This window comes from Colobus angolensis, unplaced genomic scaffold (assembly GCF_000951035.1).
Source record: "Colobus angolensis palliatus isolate OR3802 unplaced genomic scaffold, Cang.pa_1.0 Scaffold52, whole genome shotgun sequence".
Lineage (NCBI taxonomy): Eukaryota > Metazoa > Chordata > Mammalia > Primates > Cercopithecidae > Colobus > Colobus angolensis.
The window spans coordinates 2883070-2902281 of NW_012118710.1; the positions used below are offsets into that span (position 1 = coordinate 2883070).

Genomic DNA, 19212 nt, shown 5'->3' on the forward strand with positions numbered 1-19212 from the left:
ACAGGCACCTGCCACCATGCCCAGCTAATTTTTTTGTATATTTAGTAGAGATGAGGTTTCACCATGATGGCCAGGCTGGTCTTGAACTTCTGACCTCAGGTGACCCGCCTGCCTTGACCTCCCAAAGTACAGGGATTACAGGTGTGAGCCACGCACCCAGCCCAGTTTTTCCACCTCTTAGCCTATGTTTAGTATATATTATAGGTCAAAAGTAGTAAGGATTGGGTCAAAAAGAAAAAGTTGGTATAAGATTACTTATTGACAATGGTAACTAGTTATGGACATAGGAGTTATTAAGTCATAGATACACAGTTGTATGTGCATTTTGTATGTTTGCATATTAATTTCCTATAGATGTATTTGAGTAATATTCTTGTGTATATCTATAGCTATAATATCAAATAGACATAGTTGTAACACAATCATAGATACAATTAAAGACTGAGATTATTTGTTCTCTAAATAATCACTGAAATTATTTTTTTGGCTGAATTTAATTAATCATTTAAAAATGCATTTGGAGTCTATCGATAAACCTACATTCAACTATAAATAGCAAATTCTTAGACTAAAACAAGAATCAGATACTTACTCATAAGTCAGGGGCCTTATGAAAGCAGCCATGAAGCAATGGGCCAAATTGGAAGAGAGAAAGAAAATCAATTTAACAGCAAATAATGATGAGTTGTTGCTATTTGATTGAATACTACTATCAGAGGTAAGACATAGTCAGGTAAAAGAAAAAGTTTTAAAAATATTTCTTCAGTAGGCATTACAAACATTTAACTTAATAACTTACAAATGAATTAAATAATCAAATGTGCAAGGAACACACATGGACAGTCAAAATTAATTGTTTTATTTTTATTTTTTTGAGACAGAGTCTCACTCTGTCACCCAGGCTGGTGTGCAGTGGCACGAACATAGCTCACTGCAGCCTCAACTTCTAGGGCTCAAGCGATCCTCCTGCCTTAACCCCCTGTGTAGCTGAGACCACAGACATATGCCACCATTCCCGGTTAATTTTTTTTTAAAAAACTAATTTTTAATAAGAAGAAACTTTCTAGATCGAATCCTTTTATTTTATGGTATTCCCATTTGCAGAGTATTCTTCTACAGGCACACACCCAGAGACATGTGCTTTGGTTCTCCCTTTCCTTTATTGTAGCAGATCTCATGCCTGAAGGGTAAAAATCACCTACATCCTGAGCAGACTGTTCTGAAAAACCAGTCATTGCTGCCTGTAATTAAAGATGTGTTGACTCTTAACCACAATTGGCTGCTAAAAAATTAAATTAATAGTATCTCAAAAACATGCTAATCAAAAGAAGCCATATACTATATGGTTTCATTGATATGAAACCCAATAACAAAAATCATCTACTTTTTGATAAGGCAAATAAGAATATATTTGTCTGTGGCAGGAAAGGGAATTGAAAGAAGTACCAAGAAATTTTCCGAGGTGATAAAAATATTGTGTATCTTACTGAGAAAGGTGGGTGTATGCAATTATGTAACAGTTAAATTCAAGCTGAACACTTAAGATCTGTGCATTTTACTGTGTTAACTATACACCTGTCACATATGTGTACATTTGTAGTGGTAGACACAGCAGTCCAAGAAACCGTACCCAACTGAGGAACTGAGAGGGACCATATCCAACTGAGAGGAAAACTGTGCTGCCCAAAATTAAGCCAATGAACAACTCCTGTTTTATTTAATTGGCACACACTCCAAAAATTCCTGTTGTTCTCACTCTTTACATACTTTTTAGGATCCTTTTTCTTCCAGTTTGCCAAGACACAGTCTGCATAAACCAGAATAGGAGGCAGTTCCAGTTTCTTGGAGAGTTGGCAGTAAGGAACAGCAATATTTCTTGGCAAGACCTGATTAAAATACAGTAGTTAGGTTTGTTTTTTGTTTTGTTTTGTTTTGTTTTGTTTTTTTGAGCTAGAGTCTCGCTCCTGTCGCCCAGGCTGGAGTGCAGTGGCAGGATCTCGGCTCACTGCAACCTCCGCCTCCTAGATTCAAGTGATTCTCCCACCTCAGCCTCCCGAGTAGCCGGGATTACAGGCACCTGCCACCATGCCTGGCTAGTTTTTGTATTTTTCATAGAGATGGGGTTTCGCCATGTTAGCCAGGTTGGTCTTGAACTCTTGAACTCAGGTGATCTTCCCGTCTTGGCCTCCCAAAGTGCTGGGAAGCCCATATGTGTTTTAAAGGTTAGATATTGCAGTCTGTATTAGTTTTATGTAATTAGGGTTGCCAGATAAAATACAGGATGAAAAATAAAGTAAAAGACTTAAAAATATAATAATGATAACAGTTGACATGTCAAGCCAGGGCATATTTTCTTTTTCATTTTGTCCTGTTATTGAAACTTTGACCAATGCAGTTATAATACTTTTAGAAAATTTTTGGAAAGTTAAATGTAAATTAGATAAAAATCTGTCACATAGTATAAGAAATCTGAGAAAATCTCCAAACCTTACGGACGTCTCCATGACCTTTATCCCACACATATGCCATGGTGATGAATCCCAGAACTAGATGTGCAAGGCGCTGTGACTTGTAGTCTGTGAGATGATCAATGCTGAGCATGTCTAACTGAAAACAAATGGAGCAATTGACTCAAATCAATCTTGGTGATGTTTTATGCTTCAAAACCAAGTTAACAATATTAAGAAGTTACACAAGAACAAAAATGTAATACATATGTCAAACCTTCTCAACTCTTTCTCGAAGTTGGCCAGACTCTATGAGATCAGGCAGATGTTTAGCAATGAACATCCAGTCATTATAAAAATCAGGTAGATTTTCCTTGAAAAAACAAACAAAAAAGATTTTTATTTACTAGTAGCAGTTACTGTAGCTTTGGCTTCCCACTGATAGTATGCCTTGCCCCCACATCCATTTTGTGCAGTGTTGCCCTGGCACATGGCTTACCTGTCTGGAAACACTAGCCTCTGTCTTGTCTTCTGCACACATGGGGCTGAAGACCCTTTCTGTGTTCCACCTCTTCCTCTCTCTTCAAACACTGCCATTTGCAGCTTTTCAAAGTTCACCTCAAAGGTTTCACTAAAATCCTCCTGACTACTCTATTTGAAACTAATCTCCATTTTAAACTCTACGGATTACGCCTTTTCATATTGTTAAACAATTATTATCTGCTACTTTCGTTTTTTTTTTTTTTTCTTTTCTTTTCTTTTTTGAATTGGAGTCTCATTCTGTCGCTCAGGTTGGAGCGCAGTGGCGCGATCTTGGCTCACTACAATCTCCGCCTCCTGGGTTCAAGCAATTCTCCTGCTTCAGCCTCCCAAGTAGCTGGGATTACAGGCATGAGCCATCGTGCCTGGTTAATTTTTGTATTTGTAGTAGAGATTGGGTTTCGCCATGTTGGCCAGGCTGGTCTCGAACTCCTGACCTCAGGTGATCTGCCTGCCTCGGCCTCCCAAAGTGCTGGGATTACTGGCTTGAGCCACTGCACCTGGCCTTTGTTTGCACTTTCTTTCTCTCTTTTCTACTGTAAGAAGCTGATGGTATAGACAAGGGCATATATAATCTGCATTTGACAGATTATGACTGATTCTTAAGAGAGTTTAAGAGACTGTGTTTAAATGAGTGTTCGGCAATAGCAAAGACATGGAATGAACCCAGGTGCCCATCAACGATGGATGGGACAAAGAAAATGTGGTACATGTACACCATGGAATACTACACAGCCACGAAAAAGAATGAAATCAAGTGCTCCACAGCAACAAGGAGGCAGCAGCTGGAGGCCATTAGCTTAAGTTAGCCTAAGTGAATTAATGCAGAAACAGAAAACCAAATACCACATGTTCTCACCGATAAGTGGGAGCTAAATATTGAGTACACATGGACACAAAGATGGGAACAATAGACAGGGAGCATTTCAAATAGGGGAGGGAGGAAGGGAGGAAAGCAAAGGTTGAAAAACTACCTATTGGGCACTATGTTCTATACTTGGGTGAGGGGGTCATTAGAAGCCCAAACATCAGCATCACTCAGTATACCTGTGTAATAAGCCTGCACATGTATCCCCTGAATATAAAATAAAAAAATTAAATATGATTAAAAAATTAAAAAAATAAGTGGTCAAATTAAGAAAAACTCATGTTTTTACCCAGCCTGATGCTTTCCCCTTTGACTATTAAACAGAAGTTTAACAAAACAGAGAAAATTAAAAAATTCTTCTTGGAGCTTATTCCTCTCCTCCAGCTAAGCCCCTAGAAGGCATACAATGAATGTGGCTCATCTTTAAACTTTGGTTCAGGCATTTCTCTGGGTGGCTGGGGTCACGGGACAGCTGAACAAGACCAGGGCCCAGACTCTGCTTGTCACTGAGGTCTTTATCTCCCCACTAACAGCCCTGTCTCATTTGCAGGTGACTATCTCTTTCTGAGTCTGATCATACATTTTCAGAACATGACTTCACTGGAGTCAACCACTCTTTATAGACATGTTCAGATTTCAAGATGGAACTTGGGTGTGAGGAAAGCTCTGCCACTTTTATTTTATTTATTTTATTTTATTTTTATTTATTTATTTTTTTGAGATGGAGTCTCACACTCTTGCCCAGGTTGGAGTGCAGTGGCGCCATCTCGGTTCACTGCAAGCTCCACCTCCCAGGTTCACGCCATTCTTCTGCCTAAGCCTCCCGATTGGCTGGGATTACAGGTACCCACCACCACACCCGGCTAATTTTTTGTATTTTTAGTAAAGACGGGGTTTCACCGTGGTAGCCAGGATGGTCTCGATCTCCTGATCTTGTGATCCGCCCGCCTTGGCCTCTCAAAATGCTGGGATTACAGGCGTGAGCCACCGCGCCTGGCCTTTTATTTTTTATTTTTATTTTGAGACAGAGTTTCACCCTTTTGCCCAGGCTGGAGTACAGTGGCGCAATCTTGGCTCACTGCAACCTTTTCCCACCGAGTTCAAGCAATTCTCCTGCCTGAGCCTCCTGAGTAGCTGGGATTAGAGGCACCCACCATCATGCTCGGCTAGTTTTTGTATTCTTAGTAGAGATGGGGTTTCACCATGTTGGTCAGGCTGGTCTCGAACTCCTGACCTCAGGTGATCCACCTGCCTAGGTGTCCCAAAGTGCTAGGATTACAGGCTTGAGCCACCGCACCCGGCCAGCTCTGCCACTTTCTAGCTGGTTCACAAGGAACCAGTCACTGACTCTTATTAAGTTTGTGCATCTTCATTTTTAAAGTGGGATCATGGCAACCAAATCCCTACTTGCCTGATTCTGCTAAAACCATCAGATAAGCTCAGATGAGATGCTGATGGGAAGGTGCTTTCTAGATATCCAAATACTATTGTGTTCACATAAGAGATGATTATTTCTTGCTATTTTCCACTCACCTCCACCAGCATTCTGCTGGATGCCCAGCAGGACGTCAAAGCACTGAAAGATGCTGCTTTGTGCTGCGCTGCCCCCTGCAAACCGCTTTGGGTCTTTCCAGAAACCCTCATACACCAGACCGTCTGATAGCTGGGGGTTGCCTTTCCAGCTATTAGAGGAAAGAAAGAAAGAAAGAAAAATCATTCTTTAGATTAACTGCTAATTTTCAGGTATCAAATCTTGCATTAGGAGTGAATAGAAGGTGACAAGAGATGTATTTCATGATCTTTCTTTCATGCCCCCTTGCCCCTGCTCATTTTCATGCATGAGGATGATAAATAACATAATCCTGCGCAGATTTGGCATAAATATTCTAGGAATGGAATTTTAGCTTTGCACTAGCACAGACCACTCTTTTTAAAATAACTAGCTTCCCTGTCTCACCCTCCAATACATTCCTGGCCAAGTGATAACAGAACTGTCTAGTCTTTTTCTACCATATGACTTTTTGGATATAAATTGTTAGTCAAACCCAATGGATATTAGGGACCATCCAAGAGAATTTGGTGGTGGTCTTTGTTAAGTGAGAGCAAACAAATTCAAACATAAGACTACATACCCAGCCAAATATATGCGAAGAACACTGAAAAATGCATTTGGGTTTACGTGATCTGTAAAAAGATGGAATGTGTTTAATTAAGCAGCATCAGAGGTATACAGGGAAATCAAGGTGTCATGTACAACTGATAACAGATTTCGGCACAGGCTGCAGGAAAAGGCATTAGGTCAGTCTGTGCTAAACAAAGCCCCTGTGGTTATAAGCGTTCACTCTCCTGCCCTCTTCCAGGAGGCCCGTTAAACTGTAAACTTAGTGCTTACTGACGTAACAGATAAAGAGTTTACATAAAGAAACAAACCAAAGACAAAAACAAAACAAACCAAAACAAAAGCCCAGAAACTAGATCTCCCTCTCTATTTTCAAAATTTTAAAAAATCGTTTGGTGACAGGGTCCCACTTCATCGCTCAGGCTGGAATGTAGTGATCATAGCTCACTGCAGCCTGCAGCCTCAACTCCTGGGTTCAAGCAGTCTTCCCACCTCAGCCTCCCAAGTAGCTGGAAACTACACGTATGAGCCACCGCACTTAGCCTCCTACCCTACTTGATTTGAAAATGTAACTTCTTGCCAAGGACTAAATAGCAATAACTCAAAACCCAGAGATAAACAATCAGATATTTGTTGACTCTGTTCAGTAGGGCAGATTTCCTATTGCAAATTACTGCTTATATACCTTTTTGTGTGTTTTTTGGGGTGTAGTTTTTTAGCTGTTAATTTCGCAACAAACTTTGAGCTCAATGACTTTTCTGCGTCGTTTCTTAATTTGTGAAGAAACAGAATTAGGAAAGAGTTCTTATTAAGCAGAAGTTTTTTTTTTTTTTTTTTTCCGGAACTTAAAACCACCCTCCCATGTAGAAAGTTTCTCAAAGGTTTTTAGTGGGAGGCAAGGAAGTTCCTTAGCATTAAATAGAGCCAGCTTGGAACTCTGGTTTCACTATTTACTGCCTGTGGAATCTGAAGTCATTTATCCTGTCTTTCTGAATTTAGATGACCTTACTTGTAAAATGGAGATAATGAAACCAACCACATAGAAAGTGTAATGGTTTAGTAAGATAAAATACCTAAAGTGAAAACATACTAAGTGGTAGTTGCTTTTTGCTTCCCCTTTTTCAACTATTCTACATCTGGAACATTTGACTTGTCCGCCTAGACTATTGCACTGCACACACTACTTGCCGTGCATTTGTTGAAACACTTGACGGGCTTTCTCCAGGCAAGAAGCTATTTCCAACAGTGCCTTTAGCAGAGTGTCCCGTTCTTGCATTTGCATTGCCCTGAATACAGTAGGAATTACCTAAAACAAAACAAAACAACAACAACAAAAAACAAACATTTAAGGTTTTCTTTCTTTCTTTTTATTTTTTATTTTTTGAGACGGAGTCTCGCTCTGTTGCCCAGGCTGGAGTACAGTAGCGCGATCTCGGCTCACTGCAAGCTCCACCTCAAGGGTTCACAGCATTCTCCTGCCTCAGCCTCCTAAGTAGCTGGGACTATAGGCGCCCACCACAGTGCCCGGCTAATTCGGCTAATTTTTATATTTTTAGTAGAGACGGGGTTTTGCCATGGGGGCCAGGCTGGTCCCAAACTCCTGACTTCAAGTGATCTGCCCACTTAAGCCTCCCAAAGTGCTGGGATTACAGGCGTGAGCCACTGTGCCTGGCCAAATTCCCCCGTCTTAATCCATAAATTAAATTTGGGATTTTTACATTTCTTTCCTGGGCTGGACACCCTATTTGACTAATTTCCTTATATTTATAGAAGCTTGGATTTGTTTTTATTCACATAGCATTTAATTTAGAGATATTTATATAGTCGTACATGTTTCATTTCTATTTTTGATAATCAAAACTATTGAATTTATGACACTGTATCGTAGTTCCAAAGCCACATTTTATTGAAAAATGTTATTTCCTACAGAGGTTTCAAGTTGGATTTTAAGTATATGGCTCTGAGATTTTATACTTTAGTAATACACAAAAATAAATAATTGATCCTTTACTCCCGATTAAATGATCCCATGTGGTATTTGTTAAGGATAAAGTTAACTCATGCTTAGTATAGTTTAGGCTCCGAAATGATTGCTCTGCTTACGTAAATTGACATACAAATCTTGAAGTGAGGATAGACGTACTTTGATAGCAGAAGCAGCTGCTATTTCCACCAATAGAGAGACCAGGAAGAATCCTTTACTGCAGTCTCCATGACGAAATGAGAACAAAACATCCATGTTCCTGAGGAAATTGGATAAGGAAGGCAAGAAGTTTAGCAAAAATTATGGGATTTTTTTGACATTTTTATTTATCCTATTTTAGTTTCAACATAATTTTATGAGAGAAGTGTGGCAGGCCTTACTGTCTCCATTATGTAGTTGGGAATATTAAGACTCAGTTGTTAGGCCCATTGTCTAAGATCACATAATTAACAGTAAGTAGACTAAACTGAGACCTAAAATTTCATGTTGAAACTCAGAACTAGGGCCGGGCATGGTGGCTCACACATGTAATCCCAGCACTTTAGTAGGCCAAGGCGGGTTGGTCACCTGAGGTCAGGAGTTCGAGACCAGCCTGGCCAATGTGGTGAAACCCCGTCTCTACTAAGAATACAAAAATTAGGTGGGCGTGGTGGTCGGCGCCTGTGATCCCAGCTACTCAGGAGACTGAGGCAGGAGAATCACTTAAACACAGGAGGCGGAGGTTGCAGTGAGCCAAGATCACTCCATTGCACTCCAGCCTGGGCGACAAGAGCGAGACTCGTCTCAGAAAACAAATAAACAAAACAAAACAAAACAACAACAAAAAAAAACAGAACTAGAAATTCCCAAACTAGTTCTGTTTCTATTATCCCGTTAACTTGTCACAGGCATTTATATTACCATACGTATATACTCAATGTTTACAGAGATATCTGTGAGGTAGAGTTTTAAAAGGTAATCTTTTGTTTAAATAATTATATTCCCATTCATATTTTAATTTGTGAGCCTAGTTCAATTTCTCAGTGGTTTATCTGCTTTGCAAAGGAGTTGACTGCGGAATTCAAATAACTGATTAGACCCTGTTTTTCTTTTTAATTGAAGTTTGGGCATTGGTGCAAACATAGTCTATCTATATATCTGCGAGTTTTGTGGTGCTTAAATTCATGGTGTCTGAAGCCAGACCATCTCTGCAACTTACTTGCTGTGTGACCTTGAGCAAGATATGACATCGTCTGCCTTGGTGTAAAGTGGGACTGACTGTTAATGTCATCCTCTTTTTTAAAAACCTTCCAGTTTCTCCCTTATCTTAAGATACTGTTTTAACTCCTTATCATAACTAAAAAAACCTACATAATCTTTTATGATTACCATTATTATTATTATTATTATTTTGAGATGTGTCGCCCAGGCTGGAGTGCAATGGCACAGTCTTGTCTCACTGCCACATCTGCCTCCTGGGTTCAAGCTATTCTCCTGCTTCAGTCTCCTGAGTAGCTGAGATTACAGGCATGTGCCACCATGCCCCACTAATTTTTGTATTTTTAGAAGAGGAGGGTTTTCGCTATGTTGGCCAGGCTGGTCTCAAATGTCTGACCTCAGGTGATCCACCTGCTTTGCCCAGCCATCTTTAAAAAAAAAAAATAATCTTTTTCTCACACTGTTATTTTTATCATTTATTATCAGTGACATCAGCCATCCTCCAGCTTTGATAATACACCAAGATATTTATCACTTCAAGGCCTCACTTTTGCTGTTTCTTCTGCTATGAATACTCTTACCTTTTTCCTCTAGCTAATTGCTCAAATAACTTGCTTCAAGGGCTCCCGCATCACTCCTTTTATTTGGTTAGGGATCCCAATACTTTATCTTCTTAAGCCTTCTCTTAATCATATCGCAGTTTGCATAATTTTCATATACTGCCTTTCCTCTTCGTTTAGTCTAGCTTCACCAAGGTGGGTTTGTACTGATGATACTTACCTTAGTTTTTCCATCTCTTTTTTTTTTTTTTTTTTGAAATGGAGTCTTGCTCTGTCACCCAGGCTGGAATGCAGTGGCGTGATCTCCACTCACTGCAACCTCCACCTCCTGGGTTCAACTGATTCTCCTGCCTCAGCCTCCTGAGTAGCTGAGATTACAGGCACCTGCCACCATGCCCAGCTAATTTTTTTGTATATTTAGTAGAGATGAGGTTTCACCATGATGGCCAGGCTGGTCTTGAACTTCTGACCTCAGGTGACCCGCCTGCCTTGACCTCCCAAAGTACAGGGATTACAGGTGTGAGCCACGCACCCAGCCCAGTTTTTCCACCTCTTAGCCTATGTTTAGTATATATTATAGGTCAAAAGTAGTAAGGATTGGGTCAAAAAGAAAAAGTTGGTATAAGATTACTTATTGACAATGGTAACTAGTTATGGACATAGGAGTTATTAAGTCATAGATACACAGTTGTATGTGCATTTTGTATGTTTGCATATTAATTTCCTATAGATGTATTTGAGTAATATTCTTGTGTATATCTATAGCTATAATATCAAATAGACATAGTTGTAACACAATCATAGATACAATTAAAGACTGAGATTATTTGTTCTCTAAATAATCACTGAAATTATTTTTTTGGCTGAATTTAATTAATCATTTAAAAATGCATTTGGAGTCTATCGATAAACCTACATTCAACTATAAATAGCAAATTCTTAGACTAAAACAAGAATCAGATACTTACTCATAAGTCAGGGGCCTTATGAAAGCAGCCATGAAGCAATGGGCCAAATTGGAAGAGAGAAAGAAAATCAATTTAACAGCAAATAATGATGAGTTGTTGCTATTTGATTGAATACTACTATCAGAGGTAAGACATAGTCAGGTAAAAGAAAAAGTTTTAAAAATATTTCTTCAGTAGGCATTACAAACATTTAACTTAATAACTTACAAATGAATTAAATAATCAAATGTGCAAGGAACACACATGGACAGTCAAAATTAATTGTTTTATTTTTATTTTTTTGAGACAGAGTCTCACTCTGTCACCCAGGCTGGTGTGCAGTGGCACGAACATAGCTCACTGCAGCCTCAACTTCTAGGGCTCAAGCGATCCTCCTGCCTTAACCCCCTGTGTAGCTGAGACCACAGACATATGCCACCATTCCCGGTTAATTTTTTTTTAAAAAACTAATTTTTAATAAGAAGAAACTTTCTAGATCGAATCCTTTTATTTTATGGTATTCCCATTTGCAGAGTATTCTTCTACAGGCACACACCCAGAGACATGTGCTTTGGTTCTCCCTTTCCTTTATTGTAGCAGATCTCATGCCTGAAGGGTAAAAATCACCTACATCCTGAGCAGACTGTTCTGAAAAACCAGTCATTGCTGCCTGTAATTAAAGATGTGTTGACTCTTAACCACAATTGGCTGCTAAAAAATTAAATTAATAGTATCTCAAAAACATGCTAATCAAAAGAAGCCATATACTATATGGTTTCATTGATATGAAACCCAATAACAAAAATCATCTACTTTTTGATAAGGCAAATAAGAATATATTTGTCTGTGGCAGGAAAGGGAATTGAAAGAAGTACCAAGAAATTTTCCGAGGTGATAAAAATATTGTGTATCTTACTGAGAAAGGTGGGTGTATGCAATTATGTAACAGTTAAATTCAAGCTGAACACTTAAGATCTGTGCATTTTACTGTGTTAACTATACACCTGTCACATATGTGTACATTTGTAGTGGTAGACACAGCAGTCCAAGAAACCGTACCCAACTGAGGAACTGAGAGGGACCATATCCAACTGAGAGGAAAACTGTGCTGCCCAAAATTAAGCCAATGAACAACTCCTGTTTTATTTAATTGGCACACACTCCAAAAATTCCTGTTGTTCTCACTCTTTACATACTTTTTAGGATCCTTTTTCTTCCAGTTTGCCAAGACACAGTCTGCATAAACCAGAATAGGAGGCAGTTCCAGTTTCTTGGAGAGTTGGCAGTAAGGAACAGCAATATTTCTTGGCAAGACCTGATTAAAATACAGTAGTTAGGTTTGTTTTTTGTTTTGTTTTGTTTTGTTTTGTTTTTTTGAGCTAGAGTCTCGCTCCTGTCGCCCAGGCTGGAGTGCAGTGGCAGGATCTCGGCTCACTGCAACCTCCGCCTCCTAGATTCAAGTGATTCTCCCACCTCAGCCTCCCGAGTAGCCGGGATTACAGGCACCTGCCACCATGCCTGGCTAGTTTTTGTATTTTTCATAGAGATGGGGTTTCGCCATGTTAGCCAGGTTGGTCTTGAACTCTTGAACTCAGGTGATCTTCCCGTCTTGGCCTCCCAAAGTGCTGGGAAGCCCATATGTGTTTTAAAGGTTAGATATTGCAGTCTGTATTAGTTTTATGTAATTAGGGTTGCCAGATAAAATACAGGATGAAAAATAAAGTAAAAGACTTAAAAATATAATAATGATAACAGTTGACATGTCAAGCCAGGGCATATTTTCTTTTTCATTTTGTCCTGTTATTGAAACTTTGACCAATGCAGTTATAATACTTTTAGAAAATTTTTGGAAAGTTAAATGTAAATTAGATAAAAATCTGTCACATAGTATAAGAAATCTGAGAAAATCTCCAAACCTTACGGACGTCTCCATGACCTTTATCCCACACATATGCCATGGTGATGAATCCCAGAACTAGATGTGCAAGGCGCTGTGACTTGTAGTCTGTGAGATGATCAATGCTGAGCATGTCTAACTGAAAACAAATGGAGCAATTGACTCAAATCAATCTTGGTGATGTTTTATGCTTCAAAACCAAGTTAACAATATTAAGAAGTTACACAAGAACAAAAATGTAATACATATGTCAAACCTTCTCAACTCTTTCTCGAAGTTGGCCAGACTCTATGAGATCAGGCAGATGTTTAGCAATGAACATCCAGTCATTATAAAAATCAGGTAGATTTTCCTTGAAAAAACAAACAAAAAAGATTTTTATTTACTAGTAGCAGTTACTGTAGCTTTGGCTTCCCACTGATAGTATGCCTTGCCCCCACATCCATTTTGTGCAGTGTTGCCCTGGCACATGGCTTACCTGTCTGGAAACACTAGCCTCTGTCTTGTCTTCTGCACACATGGGGCTGAAGACCCTTTCTGTGTTCCACCTCTTCCTCTCTCTTCAAACACTGCCATTTGCAGCTTTTCAAAGTTCACCTCAAAGGTTTCACTAAAATCCTCCTGACTACTCTATTTGAAACTAATCTCCATTTTAAACTCTACGGATTACGCCTTTTCATATTGTTAAACAATTATTATCTGCTACTTTCGTTTTTTTTTTTTTTTCTTTTCTTTTCTTTTTTGAATTGGAGTCTCATTCTGTCGCTCAGGTTGGAGCGCAGTGGCGCGATCTTGGCTCACTACAATCTCCGCCTCCTGGGTTCAAGCAATTCTCCTGCTTCAGCCTCCCAAGTAGCTGGGATTACAGGCATGAGCCATCGTGCCTGGTTAATTTTTGTATTTGTAGTAGAGATTGGGTTTTGCCATGTTGGCCAAGTTGGTCTCGACCTCCTGACCTCAGGTGATCTGCCTGCATCGGCCTCCCAAAGTGCTGGGATTACAGGCATGAGCCACTGTGCCTGGCCTACTTTGGCTTATCTTGGCTAGATTTTAAGTTCTTTGAATGGAAGAAAAATGAGATGTGTTAAATGTCAGTAGTGGACTAGGCACTCTGCTCAATAATTTCATATATATATAGTATATGTATTTAATTATTGTAATGGCCCAAGAAGTTATCTCTGTATCATAAATAAGGAAACCCAGGCTTATACAGTTTACATACATTCTCTTTTTATACCTTGCTACATAATGGCAAGGTTTGTATTGTGCATTTAATTTGTATCTCTTACAAGCCCTGGCATAGTGCTGGGCATATAGCGGGTGCTGTATGTATTCATGTTGATTACCTACTTTGGTTCCACTATAGGCTTGTTTTTGCCCATTAAGTAAAAATGAAACTCAAATAAAAGTTTCTCTTTGGAGCTTATCATATTTATAATCTCATCTCAAGGGGAAATACACAAATAAAAAGACATAGGAACCTTCCTAAAATGAGATATAGATCCCTGAGCAACTCCCCCTATACCCTGTTTCTATGCCTACTCCACCAGGTAGTTTCAAGGTACACCCTTAAGGTAATCAATGTTGAACCATGAGGATTAAGTGCAAATGGAAAGATTAACTTAAATCAACATGGGTGAAGTTTTGAGCTTCAAAATAAAGTTAATATTGTAAGTAAGCTATGAAACAAAAAGATAAATACAGTATAAAATCCTAACATTTTCAACATCTGCATGTAATTGTCCAGCCTTAATCAGTTGGGGCAGATTTTTAGCAATGAAAATCTAGGCAGTGTACTTCACTACTTAGCCACCTTTCTTGCTCTGAACTTTTTGCCCCAACTGTGCTGTAGTACTTTTAGAAGTAAATGTAGGCCAGGCGGGGTGGCTCATGCCTATAATCCCAGCACTTTGGGAGCCTGAGGCAGGTGGATCACCTGAGGTCAGAGGTTCAAGACCAGCCTGACCAACATGGAGAAACCCTGTATCTACTAAAAAAGCAAAATTAGCTGGGTGTGGTGGCACACAGCTGGAATCCCAGCTACTGACGCTGAGACAGGAGAATCACTTGAACTCGGGAGGCGGAGATTGCGGTGAGCGGAGATCATGCCATTGCACTCCAGTCTGGGCAACAAGATTGAAACTCTGTCTCAAAAAAAAAAAAGAAAGAAAGAAATGTAATAAATGTATTTTTGTTGTTTTTATTCTGTATTTCACAGTCTAGCACATCTTACTTTTTTGATTGTTCTGATTTTTCCCCAAATAACAGACATACTTTTTTGTTCTGTACCGTGATTAGCATTTTATTTGATAGCATTTTCAGCAAGTATAAAATGTAATAAGTTATATGCTGTGGTGCAGAGGATCCCTAAATGGTATAATATAAATTAATAATGAATCATACTGAGGATCATTCAAATTCTGCTAGATTAGAGATTGTGCCTTGTGTCTATATGGAATCAGAAAACATATTATTTTCCTTTGGACTAAGAAGCAGATAGATTACGAGAGATAAAATAAGAATATTTTTTGGTTCATAATTTCTAGGAAAGATCTTCAGTGAAGAAAGAAAAGTAACCAATAGTTTTTTTTCATGTTTCCAGTACAGTAAATCTAGCTTCTTCAGCATCTCAGTTAGCAGAATTACTATTATTATTATTGTTCTCAGGCAGGGCCTCACTCTGTCACCCAGGCTGGAGTGCATTGACGTGATCTCAGTTCACTGTAACCTTCATCTCCCAGGTTCAAACAATTCTCCTGCCTCAGCCTCTCAAGTAGCTGGGACTACAGGCACGCCAACACGCTGGGTAATTTTTTTTTTTTTTGCATTTTTAGTAGATATGGGGTTTCACCATTTTGGCCAGGCTGGTCTCAAACTCCTGACCTCAAGTGATCCACCCACCTTAGCCTCCCAAAGTGCTGGGATTACAGGTAGAAGCCACCACACCTTGTCAGAATTATTATTATTATTATTATTATTATTATTTTGGAGACAGTCTCTGTTGCCCAGGCTAGAGTGCAGTGGCATGATCTCAGCTCACTGCAGCCTCCAACTCCCAAGTTCAAGCAATTCTCCTGCCTCAGACTCCTGAGTAGTGAGGATTACATGTATATGCCATCATGCCCAGCGAATTTTTGTATTTTTTTAGTAGAGACGGGGTTTCACCGTGTTGGCCAGGCTGGTCTCGAACTCCTGACCTCATGATCTGCCCGCCTAGGTCTCCCAAAGTGCTGGGATTACAGGCGTGAGCCACTCGCCCCCGGCTGAGCATCTTTTTTTTAAGTAGCCAAGGAAGAGTTTTGTTTGCTTTCTTTTGTGGTTTTGCTTTACCCCTTGGAATCTGTTCTACAGGTATTCATAATTATCAAAATTGTTGTATTTTTAAGTAGAACCGAATCTCTGAGAAAAAAAACCCCATGATATAAAGTTTAGTAGTTTCTGAAAAAGATGGTTTTATTGTACCATTGATAAGTACACCTTTGAAACCATCTAGTCCTGGCATTTTTGTGGGTATGCGGGCAAATAGCAAGTTTGAGTATTACTGATTTGCATGAATAAAGCAAACTAGTGCTTTTGGCAATAAAATTAAAGCACACTCTTCATTTTCTTTAAATTAACAATCCAAAGAGGAAAATTAGATTGGCAGGAGGTAGATGCTTTAAATTTCCCGGTATCACCAAAGTGTTTGCAGGATTTCATTTCTAAGCACAGTTAGGTTGGAATCTCTGACTAAACATTTGCTGTATTTAAAGGTGCTCTCCAGTATGTGGACTGTAACTGTTTGAGCTACAAACAAAAATGTACTCGTCTACTGAATTATCATAACATGTCCATAGAAATCTTCTCCTGGAATCCCATGTACCTTGTTAAACCGAAGATTGAAAGAAAGGAGAAAAGTAGTGTCTTATTGTCCCTTCTTAAGAGAGGCAATGTGGAATAATGGTTTTAAGATCATAGACTCTGAAGACAGGCTGCTTAGGCTCAAACTGACCTCTGGCACTTGCTAGCAACATAGTTTGACAATTACATTCTTCATGCCTTATACTTCTCATTAGGAACATGAGGATAATGACATAATACCTAGCTGGGTGCAGTGGCTCACGCCTGTAATCCCAGCACTTTGGGAGGCCAAGGCCGGTGGATAACCTGAGGTCAGGAGTTCGAGACCAGCCTGGCCAACATGGTGAAACCCCGTCTCTACTAAAAATACAAAAATTAGCCGGACGTGGTGGCAGGTGCCTATAATCCCAGCTACTTGGGAGGCTGAGGCAGGAGAATTGCTTGAACCTGGGAGGCAGAGGTTACAGTGAGCCGAGATTGTGCCACTGCACTCCAGCCCAGGTGATAGAGCAAGACTCCATCTAAAATAATAATAATAATAAATAATAAAAATAAATAAATAACATACATACCTTTTGGGATGGCTATGAGAATGGAAAGGGTTAATTTGTAAATTGCTTAGAAAAATGCTGTATTTGATAATTAAAATATTGACGATAAATTGGTTTACATAGCATTCATTAGAAGACACATTAGCAAATACAGTTTTTAAGGCAAACGCTTTTTCCACATAGCTTGCACTTTATAGGTAAAACTTGCAAACAAGAAAAAGGTAGTTCAGACCCTCGCTTGAATCTTATGCTCAGTAAATAGCAAGCAATGATCATATAACATGGAAGGTGCTTGATGCGCAATCTCATAAACCCCATCAAATTAGAAACACATGTTTTTTATAATTTAAGGTATATCCCTAAGAGAAAGGGATTTCTCTTTGACTCATGGCTCATTTAAAACTCTGGCTTTTTCAAAACACCTTCTCAAAATACAACTGTAATAACCTCTTTGTTTGTATTTTACTGTATAATTCTTATGTAAAGCTGATACACTTTCTATAGTTTCCTTTCCCACCATTCTCCATATCCATGTTAGGTAAGTAAGAAATACATAGATGACTCCATTTCTAGGGAGAAAATTTAAGACAAATTAAGTGAGATGCAGTTATCACAGGTCTCTCTCTAATGTTTACACTGCTTTATATGTTTGTTTACTAGAAGTTACTGAACCACAGTTGTTTAGTATAAGTTAACTTGGCCAGGTAAGAAATGAGAAGAATATGCATTTTCCCACATTTTAGTGCCTTCTCTTACCTGTGGATTTGGCAGAGCGAAGCCCACTTCTTCATCAATATGATACTCTTCACTGATTGTCCAGGAGTTTTCCATAGCATGTGCCATTCTTGTAGTCTGCTCCTCTGGTGCCCCTCAGTGTTTGAAGAGTTTTCAGAGCATCTTATACTAGTTGCTGCCACAGCCAATGACCAGAGTTTATCACAGGGGCAGTGAGAAATTACTTCCACTTTTGGAATGGTTTCATTTTCTAGTTTCTTTATTTGTAATATGAAAAACAGCAAAACCACAAAAGCATCTCTGTGCATCATATGCAGAAACTGAAAGTGTGTATTCCATATCAAATTTGTAATCATTAAGCACATCGTTTTCTTCCTGCTGTATGGGAAGCCAGAAAGGCCTGAAGGAAAACACAGCACTATGAAAACAAGTGGCCGGAGAAGAACATTTTACTTTATGGAGACTTTTAAATCTTTGAATGAAAATGAAAGCTACAGTCCTAAACTCTCATTTAGTTATTTCTCATTGGCTGTCTTTTAGGCTTCCATGGTTCTTTGAAAATATGTGTCATGTTTCAGCAGACCAAAACGCATCCTGTGATACACTGAACTATTAGTCAATGGCTCTGAAGCAGGAAAAAAATAGAAGCACATGAAAAATTAGAAACATAGTAACTCTCCACTTCCTTATTTTTCCTATTGAGACTTTTGTCAGTTTTTCCAGTGATAGCATTTGTCCTTCTCACATTTCTAGTAAGTAACTTTTAGGAAGATTGCCTTGCATCTAACTGTACCTGACTGCCAGGGGCTGATGAGGCAACAGTCTGGCATATTTGGGTACTTTGTAATATGTCAAAAGTTGGAGAAAAGGATAAAATACCTTGCAAATGTTTTTTTCAAAGTACAAATCAAGACTGCATTTGGTAAAGGTTTTCAGCTTGAACGCAAATCTGTGGTCACTTTAGAGGCATTGTTCGATCTAATGAGAACAAGGAAGCTAAAGCAGAAACCAAGGTCGCCTGTTCCTCTAGATGATCAAAAGGAGAAAAGAGAAATAGTTCGTGTGAGTAAACTAAAAGACAATGCTGTTTTGTCATCAGCTTATCAGTACTTGAAATAAATTAAATTGTGATAGCAGATGGCTTTCGTTACAGTCTAGAATAGCTCTCGCGCTATTCTCTACTACATTTTGGCTGTTTTTTTCAAATGCCGTTTTGGAGGAAAATGTTCCTTGAATAGGAAATGTAAGCAAAACTGAAACCAAAATTATACAGCAAAGAGAATGCAATGATTGTGTTTCTTGTGAATGCATGATTCATGAGACTAATACTTTGGGAATCAGTTCAAGGAAAACAAAAAATCATGAAGACCTATCATATCTGTTTAGAAGACAACAATACAAATAAAATATTGAGCATTAGAAAATATGTGGTTATTCCGAAGATTTTTCATTCTTTGTACTTGAAGTTTTTATGGGTGAGTCAAAGTGAAGACGTGGAACAAAGTTTTAGATGATTCTGTCCTGGGA

At 38.9% G+C, this 19212-nt stretch overlaps 1 protein-coding gene across 1 annotated transcript in view; it reads right to left on the reverse strand.

Moving 5' to 3' along the window:
• The window catches only part of IDO1 (indoleamine 2,3-dioxygenase 1), a 19682-nt gene extending 1253 nt beyond the window's left edge, over positions 1-18429 (reverse strand). The window contains exons 1-9 of the mRNA XM_011960668.1: positions 17707-18429; positions 12816-12911; positions 12579-12698; positions 11859-11977; positions 10684-10698; positions 8118-8217; positions 7163-7280; positions 5988-6039; positions 5389-5537 (exon numbers count right to left, since the gene is read on the reverse strand). Coding sequence (XP_011816058.1) covers positions 5389-5537; positions 5988-6039; positions 7163-7280; positions 8118-8217; positions 10684-10698; positions 11859-11977; positions 12579-12698; positions 12816-12911; positions 17707-17793 — 856 coding nt within the window. The 5' untranslated portion in view covers positions 17794-18429. The remainder of the gene's footprint in view (positions 1-5388; positions 5538-5987; positions 6040-7162; positions 7281-8117; positions 8218-10683; positions 10699-11858; positions 11978-12578; positions 12699-12815; positions 12912-17706) is intronic.
• Positions 18430-19212: the final 783 nt, after the last annotated feature.